The sequence below is a fragment of the Chrysochloris asiatica genome, unplaced genomic scaffold, assembly GCF_000296735.1.
Source record: "Chrysochloris asiatica unplaced genomic scaffold, ChrAsi1.0 scaffold00119, whole genome shotgun sequence".
NCBI classification, from domain to species: Eukaryota; Metazoa; Chordata; class Mammalia; order Afrosoricida; family Chrysochloridae; genus Chrysochloris; species Chrysochloris asiatica.
In genome coordinates, this window is record NW_006408637.1 from 5,172,441 (window position 1) to 5,182,655 (window position 10,215).

Consider the following 10,215-nt stretch of genomic DNA (forward strand, 5'->3'; position numbering starts at 1 on the left):
GGTACATATGTTTGAAAAATAGTGACACTAACTGGTCTCCCTTGTAAGTGTATAGATTTTACCCTATCACAGACAGCATTGTACTTCAGGTCTTGACATGTTCTTTTTTTTAAAAAAATAAATGTTTTATTGTGAGCTATGTGATAGTTTACGTGGGAAACATTCATTCTATCATATATAATTTCATTGCCATAGTTTCAATCCTGTCCATGCATCATCAACCAACCAAAGAGTATATACCCTGCAAGCCTGCCTACCCCTGGTCCCCAGCACACAGCCCCTTTCCTTCTCTGGATCTCAAGTCCCCAGCCACTCCATCTCTCCATGTCATTGTCTCTGCCTCCATTTCAGGCCTCACTGCTTCTCTGGGTAGGGTCCTGCTCTCCCCTCTTCTCCATTGATGGTCTCAGCGACCTCTCCTCGACTGAAAAGTTAATCACTCCCCTCCTTGCTGTAAAATGTCCACTTTTACATTTCCTTCCTTCACAGTCAGTCCATATAACAATTATTTACTATTGCATCACAAGAGACCCATCTGAATTTCATTTAATCAGCTCTTCCTAGACAGGTCCTATTTTGAGTCCTTTTGAGCTGGGATGCTCATCTTTCCGCACTTTATCTGACAATATTCTGGTGCTGAAAGTGTTCCAATCCCATTCATAAGGTTTTCAGTGATTAAATATTTGGAAGAAGTCTCTCACGTGATAATATTCTGATGCTGAAAGTGTTCCACTGCTATTCATAAGGTTTTTTTTGTTTTTAAGTTTTTTATTGTGGATTGAGTGAAAGTTTATAGGGCAGATCATCAGTTTTACATTCAACAAATCATACACCTTGATCATTACAATGATTATAATCCCCTCCATGTACCATCAGTTAACAGTACTTCTCTCTATTCACTTTAGCTAAAACAAACAAACAAAAACCCACAGGCATATATAATAATTTACATCTCCAAAGGGCACATTCTGTAAGTCGGCCTCCTGGCCACCAGCTCTCAGTCCCGCTCTTCCCTCAGCTGCTCCCCTTCTCCATGTCACCATCTCTCCCTCAGTCTCTGGCACTGCTGCTTCTCTGGATAAGGTCCTGCATTCTGCTTGTGCGCTTCTCCCTTGATGGTCCTAGGGGCCTCTGTTTCTGGACTGTAAAAAAAAAATCTTCTACCTTTGGAATTTGTGACAGTTGCAGTTAGTCATGGTAACAGTTATTCACTATTGAATAATACAGATCTTATCCCCACCTCTTTTCACCAGACCCATCTATACAAGATGAAATCTATTCAGTGGGGACTCTTTCTTTCCCGCCGTACTCTTAAACTAAACTCCCTCTTGAAACCTTCTTACCTTTATCATCCCCTCATTTTAGGTAGCCAATGTCTTAAGTTGCCCGTCCCTATCTACCCTGTTGCACAGAGGGGATTGCATTAATACTTGATTTGAAGACTCCTTCCCTCTCTGTTAGTATATAGAGTAACTACCGCTCTGTATATAGACATGGTTCATCAAATTGAAGCAATTTACCCTTGTTTTTCTCTATAAACATATTTTATTGTGCTTTGATTGAAGGTTTACATAGTGATTCTTTTATAACATTTGTAACTTCTCTTACAACAATTTCTGTGCAGATTTTTAAATAACATTGATTATATTTTTACAGTGAGCAGACATTGTCTTTATTTTTTGCTCTGGCGCTTTTTCCTTTAACCTCACCCCTTACATTTGCACCTTTGTTTTAAAGTAGTCGTTGAGTGTTTGGGCTCATATAGACTATTTCTTTAAAGGAGCACAGGATTTATGGATGAGATTCATTATTTTGTGAGCCAGGCTGTTTATCAACAAGGGGGTCTCACAGGTTGTTTTTGGCTAAAGGTTTGAAGATTATCTCAGGGCAGTAGTCTTGGGGAACCCTTTAGTCTCAACCAGTATAGTAAGTAAGCCTTTATTTTTTTTAAAAGGAGCTTGAGGTTCTATGCCATCCTATATGTTTCTGTCTTTTATGGGCTTGATTAGAATTATTGGTAGCTATAAATGGGCATCAGCTTGTTCTTCTGGTCTCAGGAGAGTGAGGCATGGTACATTTGTGTTCTATGTCTGTGTATGGTATCTTCAAAGATAGTGAGCAGCCTTGTCCAGAGCTAAAAAAGACAAAGGTAACCAAAGACTCAAAGAAGAAACTAGTCTACAGGATAGATAGAAGGGGACTTATAAAAGTTCATGGAAAATTTCCATTATCTTTTTTTTAATGCTTTATTGTGAATTATGTGATAATTTACATGGGAGGACATTAGCTTTACATTGATCCCGTCGTATATCATTTCCTTGCCATAGTTACAATCCCTTCCATGCATCATCCATCAACCAAAGGGTATACCCCGCAAGCCTGTCCCCTGGTCGTCCGCATACAGCCCCTCTCCTTCTCCGGGTCCAAAGTCCCCAGCTGCTCCATCTCCCCATGTCATCGTCTCTGCCTCCATCCCTTGCATCACTGCTTCTCTGGGTAGGGTTCTGTTCTGTTCTCTGCTCTTCTCTTTTGATGGCCCCACGGACCTCCGCTCCTAGACTGCAAGGTTAATCACTCCCCTCCCTTTGCCCCAAAATGTCTACCTTTACGATTCTAGCCCTTACAGTCAGTCCTGATAACAATTATTCGCTATTGTAGTGCAAAAGACCTATCCACATCTCCTTTCATCAGGCCCAACTAGGCAGAATGGATACTACTCAGTGGAGATTCTACCTTCCTCCATGCCCTCTGGATCTAAGTTCCCTCTTGAAAACTTGTAAGCCAATCACGTATTGCCTCTGTAGCCCCCCACTCCCACCCCATTCTCGATAGCTAGTGTCCAATTTGCCCCTCTTTGTGGGAATGATCCTCGCTGTGAAGATTTGTTCCCTCTTTTGAGCTACTCCTTCCATAGGTGTAGGTCAAGTTCATCAAATTGTATCAGATTATTCTTTTTCCCTCTTCTTTCTTCTGGTTGAGCTCTGGTCATCCAGTCATTGAAACCAGGTCAAGCGCTGAAAAGGACATTAGGAAAGCAGTACCATTTACAGTAGCCGCACAAAGGATGAAATGTTTAGGAATAAACGTAACCAGAGAAACAAAGGACTTATACAAAAAAAATTATAAAACACTACTATAAGAAACCAAAAGAGACCTACAGAAGTGGAAGAACATACCATGTTCCTGGATAGGAAGACTCAACATCCTGAAAATGTCAGTGCTGCCCAAAGCAATTTATACATACAGTGCAATCCCAATCCAGACTCCAACAACATTCTTCAAACAGATGGAAAGGACAGTTACTAACTTTATATGGAAAAGAAAGAGACCCAGGATAAGCAAAGCACTGCTCCAAAAGAAGAACAAGGTTGGAGGTCTCTCACTCTCCGATTTCAAAGTTTACTACATGGCTACAGTGGTCAAAACAGCCTGGTACTGATACGATGAAAGATACATTGATCATTGGAACAGAATCTAGAATCCAGAAATTGACCACATACAGCCAAATGATTTTCGACAAAGTGCCTAGGCATATTGCATGAGGAGGAGACAGTCTCTTTAACAAATGATGCTGGCAGAACTGGAAAGCGATATGTAAAAGACTGAAACAAGACCTTTGCCTCACTACCTATACAAAAATGAACTCAACATTGATTAAAGATCTAAATGTGAATCCAAAAATTATGAAGTTCATCAATGAAAAAATAGGGACAAACATGAGGGCACTAATTCAGGGCATGTATATAGACTACCAAACATTTTGAAAAGTACACAAACAAAAATAGACAAAATAGATGAGTGGGACATACTAATAAATAAAAACTATGTGCATCAAAAGACTTCACCAAAAGGGAACCCACAGAATGGGTAAAAATCTTTTGCAACGACACATCAGATCAGGGACACATTTCTAAAATATATAGGAAACTACAACACCTCTACAAGAAAAAGACAAATATTCAATTTTAAAATGGGCACAGGACATGAACAGACACTTCACCAGGGAAGAGATCCATGCAGCCAACAAACATATGAAGAAATGTTCACAATCACTAGCCATCAGAGAAATGCAAATCAAAACAGTGAGACATCATCTCACACCAGCAATAACAGCAAAGATCAAAAAAGCAGAAGACGACAAATGCTGGTGAGGATGCGGAAAGACTGGGACACTCCTACATTGTTGATGGGTCTGCAAAATGGTCCAGCCTCTCTGGAAGGTAATATGACGCTTCCTCCGAAGGTTAGAAATAGAAATACCGTATGACCCAACATTCCCTCTACTTGGTCTTTACACACAAGAACTATGAGCCATAACACAAGTAGATATATGCACACCAATGTTCATAGCAGCAGTGTTTACAATAGAAAAAAAATGGAGACAACCAGAATGCCCATTAATTGAAGAATGGATAAACAAACTGAGGTACATACACACAATGGAATACTATGCTACCTTGAAGAACAAGAAAGCTGCAAGCCACTGCATAACATGGATGAACTTTTAGGACATTATGCTGAGTGAAATTAGTCAGTCATAAAAGGAGAAATACTGCATACAACCATTATTGTAAAAGACTAAGAAAAAGAACCCACCCAAAAATGGGGTGAGTGGGGGGGGAATCTATCTATCTATCTATCTATCTATCTATCTATCTATCTATCTATCTATCTAAGAGCTGATCACTGGTATGTGTGGGAGGTGAGGTGGGGAGGGAGGGAGGGTATGAAAGAGCAGAGGGTAGGGAATAGACACAGGAGAGCCTGGAGGGGGTGGGGGGAGGGCAGTTGGCAAGACACAAGAAGGGGGAGGTGAAAAAGAAGAACAAGGTGGAGGGGAGAACAGTTGGCCAGGTTCGCATGGGATAGGTGGGACAGAGGTAAATGCTGAGGTATGCACAACCCTGAAATAACAGGGCTTCAGTATACAGCGATTGAGGCATACCTTGAAAGGGGGAAAAGAAGGTAATAATGTTAGGATGCTTGGCTGTCTTTTGAATCTTGGTTTCCCTTGCTTACAATTGTGAAATAGACACGAGGGGGCGGAGGTGGGGTGGGAACAGCCAGAAACATCACAACAGAAAACATGTGGGCCCATCTCCAGCCTATAACTAACTGGAATACCTTTGGGGGGGAAGGCTGGCAACTGCCTAGAACCAAAATGGTGAGGGTACTATGATGGCATGGACAGATTGAGTGGCTGGGGACACGGGACTCAGGGAGGGAGAGGAGCTGTGGGGTGTATTCTTTGGTTATTTGATGATGCATGGAGGGGATTTTAATCATTGCAATGAAATGAAATAGGATAGGATGAATGTGAAGTTGAAGTGGGACAGAGGCAAATAATGATGTATGCAAAACCTTGGAACAACAGGGCTCTGAGATACAAAGATTGAGACATGGTTTGAATGGGGGAAATAATGTTAAATGCTTGGCTGTCTGTTGAATCTTGGTTTCCCTGGCATACTACCATAAAATAGACCCTGGAGGGGGACAGAAAGGAATAGCCAGAAATACCACCATAGAAAGCTTGTAAGTCCATCTTCTGCCTATCACTGATTGGAATACCTAAAATGGGGCTACAACATGCCCAGTGAAGGAGGCTTCCTGCGGAGCCTCTTCGTTACACAAGACCATAGGTGGAATCCTGAACAGCATCTAGAATCTTCTGAGGGGAAATTTCCACTTGAAAGGACAATTAGACCAGCCTGGAATGGCCAGAAGAACAGAAGATACTTCCTGAATGAAAGACTGACAGGAAAAATACAAAACAATATAGGCAGGCCGACTGATTACTACAAGAACAAACAAGTGGCTCATCCAGGATACATCAAGGCAGGTGGTCGGGTCCCCCTCAGGGCAAATCCCCTTCTAGAACTAAGGCTCAATGGGAATGCACACTCTGATTGGTGACCACGTTTGTCACTTATAAGGGGGAAGTGAGGGAAAAACAGCAATGAAGCTGTGAGCTAAGCCCTACAATGCTCAATAGACTCCTGTGAACTCAGCTGGAGACCTGGTTGGCCAGCAGTGTGCCATGTCCAGGGGACTCTTGGACCCAGAGTCAGTGACATAGCCACAGAAGACTAGAGTGTAGAGTGAAGTATCCCGCTGATGAGCAGAGAGGGCACATGCGTAAGTACACCCACACTTGCAGATAATATCCATTATCTTTTAATTAAAGTTTTTCCATGAACTTTTTGCCACCCCCTGGTAGATCTCGATGTGAGTTCATTATTTGTCTACTTAAGGTTCTCTAAGCTCCTAACAACCCTTGGGAGTGGGATTCTTGGGCTTGTAGATGCATCTCAAACAGATGTGTCTGTTTTCATATGGAATCTCCCAAATTTGCGTCTCTGGGTCCAGTTTGCTCTTTTTGTAACTCAGAAGTGATTAGGTTTAGAATGACCCACCCAGCTTGGGTATGACCAAAAAAATCCTCTCCTATTTCTAACCCAGGATCACATCCATAGGGGTTACGCAATTTAATTCTTAACAGTACTGTCAAATTTGAATAGATTCTTGTGTGTGTTAAAAGGTATGAGCTAAAATTTATTTATTTGCATATCAATATTTAATTGTTTTAAAATAATTTTTTGAAAAGACTTTACCCAGTAGTTTTTGGTTTGTTTCATTGTTTTTTTAGTTCCTCTTTTGGGAGAAATGAGTTGTCCAGTAAAATAAGGATTTCTGGACTGTGTATTCCTTTCCTCTAGTACCAATAGTATATGTTATTGTTAAGTACTATCAAGTTGTTAATCACTCATAACAACCTTTTATAGGGTTTCCGAGGCTTTAAATATTGGCAGAAGCAGAAAGTCTCATTTTTCTCCCTCAGAGTAACTGGGCGTCGCAATTCAGTGGTATAGAATATGTATTTGATTGTTTTAAAGATATCTTGGAGTTAGATAATGCAGCTGACGGCTTTGCTCTTTTTCGAAATTGTTTCGTCGTCTCTAAGGCTTTTGCATTTCTGTATGAATTTTAGAATCAGCTTGTCAAATTCCTATTAAAAAGTCTTCTGGGAATTTGATTGGGATTGTGTTGAATCTATCTGGACTGAACTGGCACATGAACAGATTTGAGAGTTCTGACCATGAACAAGATGATCTGTTTTCTTTACTTGATCTCAGCCATGTTTTGTACTTCTGTATACAAGTCTTTTGTGTTTTCTGTCACATTTGTCATTGTTGTAGTTAGGTGCCATTGAGTAGATTTTTGACTCATAGACACCGTTTGTAACATTAAAACTCGCTGTCTTCTTTTTTAAATATGAATTAAAAGCCAAGATATTAAAGAGCCTCTGTTTATCGTTGATGGATTGTTCTAATGTGTGAGAAGATTTGAAAAGTGTCCATTTTCTTTTCAGTAACATAATAGCAATAACACATGGCAGGGAAGAAGGCTTTGGAGTGTTCTAGGTTCAAGGAGAGCTTAATGCTGGACTGACTCAGGAAAAGAGGAGCCAGATTGCCAAGACAAAGAATCACTTTATTCTTTGATGAAGACTCCCTCCAGTGGCTGCTCAGTTTAGAGCTTCATTTCCCTGGCCACATTTCTGGGTACCTCTCTAATGAGACCAGAATTCCTAGGTGGTGCAAACAGTTCACATGCTCAGCTGCTAACTAAAAGGTTAGAGATTTGAGTCTAGCCCCCTTCTCTGGTAAAAAAGCAGCTATTGAAAACCCAGTGGAGCACAGGTATAGACTGAAACACATGGGTCTCATGAATCAGTGACTCCGTAGCAGTTGCTTTTCTGCCTAGACCATCTGTTTGAAGGTATTTTTAACTCTTAACTGGCCTATAGCTGGAAGTTTCTTTTTGAGCCCGCCCTTTCCATTCTGGAGTCCTGGTGTGGCACTGAATATAAGCATTGGACTGCTAACCTCAGGGTCGGTGTATCTAATCCAGAAATGAAATTCATACAATTAGGTTTCAGATTTGTTATTACATTATAAAAGAATGACTTTGGTATTTGTGAGTAGACCCTGATGGAAGATTTAAAAGGCAATTTTGTTACTAGATTAAGATAGGCAGGAAACCCTTCATGGACTCTTCAAATGTAAAAACTCAGCATTGTTAGGAAGGCTGTGGCTCCTGGTCCATACTTCTGTCACGCCTAGTTTCCCATCGCTTTCTTCCACCAGCTTTTCCTCCATCCCTCCTGAGCAGCAAAAGGTTTAGCCTTTTTCTTGTAGGTCCGCTCCAGCTCAGACTAACCCTGAGCACAACACAATGAAACATTTCCTGGTCTTGTGCCATCCTCACAGTTGATGTTATGTTTGAGCCCAGTGTTACCACCACTGTGTCAATCCTTCTTCCTTGTTTTCTTTACGTTTTTATTGTGGATTGAGTGAAAGTTTACAGGGCAGATCATCAGTTTTATATTCCAACAAATCATACACCTTGTTTCATCACAATGATTACAATCCCCTCCATGTACCATTGGTTAACATTATTTCTCTCTGTTCACTTTAACTTTTTTTTTTTAAACACTCGGGCACATATAATAATTTACACCATCAAAGGGCACATTCTAGAAGTCTGCCTCCTGGCCACTATGTCTTACTCCCTCTCTTCCCTTGAGTCTAGAATCCTCAGCAGCTGTACTTCTCCATGTCCCCATCTCTGGCATCCCTGCTTCTCTGAATAAGGTCCCAAATTCCGCTTGTGCTCTTCTCACATGATGGTCCTAGGGTCTTTTGTTTCTGGACTGTAAGATTAACCACTCCCTTGTTTTTGTTACGAAACTTCTACCTTTACAATTGTGACAGTTGCAATTAGTCATGATAGCAGTTATTCACTATTGAATCATAAGAATCTTATCCCCATCTCTTTTCATCAGACCCATCTAGACAAGATGAAAACTATTCAGTGGGGACTCTTTCTTCCCACACACACTCTTAAACTAAACTCCCTCTTGAAACCCTGTTGGCCAGTCACTTCATGCCTTTATTACACCCTCATTTTAGGTAGCCAGTGTCTAAGTTGCCCATCCCTATCACCCTGTGTGCGTACAGAGGGAATAGCATTGATACTTGATGTGAAGACTTTTTCTCTCTCTGTTGGTATTTAGAATTACGACCTCCATGAATAGGAGTTCTGGTAGCATAGTGGTTACGAATTGGGCTGCGAACCTTAAGGCCAGCAGTTCGAAACTACCAGCTGTTCCACGGGAGAAAGATGAGGCTTTCTGCTCCCGTAAAGATTTACAGCCTCAGAAACCCTGTACAGGGTCGCTATGAGTCGGTACTGACTCCACGGCACATCACCACCACCTCCATGAGTATAGGTCAGGTTAACCAAATTGTAGCAGTTTACCCTCGTTTCTTTATTATTATTATTTTTTAAATCTTTCTCTACTTGAGGTCTGATTTTTAAGCCATCAAGACTAGAACAAATGGGTACCATCTGCAAGTTTGAGTGTTCTTGTGCCTCTCCCCTCACTTCATATCAGCTGGATACTTCTTCACTCTCAACTCTAGCCCTCTGTGGCTATGTCCTTGTCCATGGGCTAAGGTGTCCCCAGGTCTCATCACACTTTGGATCAGCCAACCCTTCCTCTTCTATCATCTCTAGGTCAGTGGGAGTCAGTGGACCATGGTTGAACTCAGCCTGTTTCTTCATTGCTGCCTTTCCCCCTCTTCTGTTCACCAGTACGCCAATGTGGTCTCCAGCAAGCTTACATTCCTGCTCATGTGTTCCCTTGAGTTTCAGTCTTAGAGGGGGGCTTGTTAGATATTTCAGTAATTTATAGGCTGAATGCGGGCTTACAGGTTTTCTGTAATCATGTTTCCCGACATTTCTTTGTATCGCACTCAAGTGTCTATTTTACAATAGTATGCAAGGGGAACCAATATTCATAAGACCGTCAAGCATCCTAGTATAATTTCCCCTCTTCAAACTATGCTTAGATCCCTATATCATAGAGCCCTGTTGTTCCAAGTTTGAGCATGCGTCACTATTTACCTCTGTCCCACTTAAGCCGTGCTAACCTGTCTCAGTGTTCTCCTCCGTTCCTTTTTGTGTTGTCATCCCCAACACCCAAACTATGATGAGTCTACTGTTGCTGTGCTCTACTGTGACTCCCTTTATCCCCCACCCCACCCCTACCATTTTAGTTACCTTATATTCCATTAACTTTTCCTCCATTTAAGACAGTCTCTTTTATCCTATAATCTACCTGACCTTCTCACCACCTGGATCTCTATTCCT

The 10,215-nt window shown here is 41.4% G+C and overlaps 1 protein-coding gene across 1 annotated transcript in view; it reads left to right on the forward strand.

Moving 5' to 3' along the window:
• Window positions 1-4,225: 4,225 nt before the first annotated feature.
• The window catches only part of ARID4B (AT rich interactive domain 4B (RBP1-like)), a 180,619-nt gene continuing 174,629 nt past the window's right edge, over window positions 4,226-10,215 (forward strand). Inside the window, exon 1 of the mRNA XM_006868585.1 lies at window positions 4,226-4,243. Within this exon, the coding sequence (XP_006868647.1) occupies window positions 4,226-4,243 (18 nt within the window). The remainder of the gene's footprint in view (window positions 4,244-10,215) is intronic.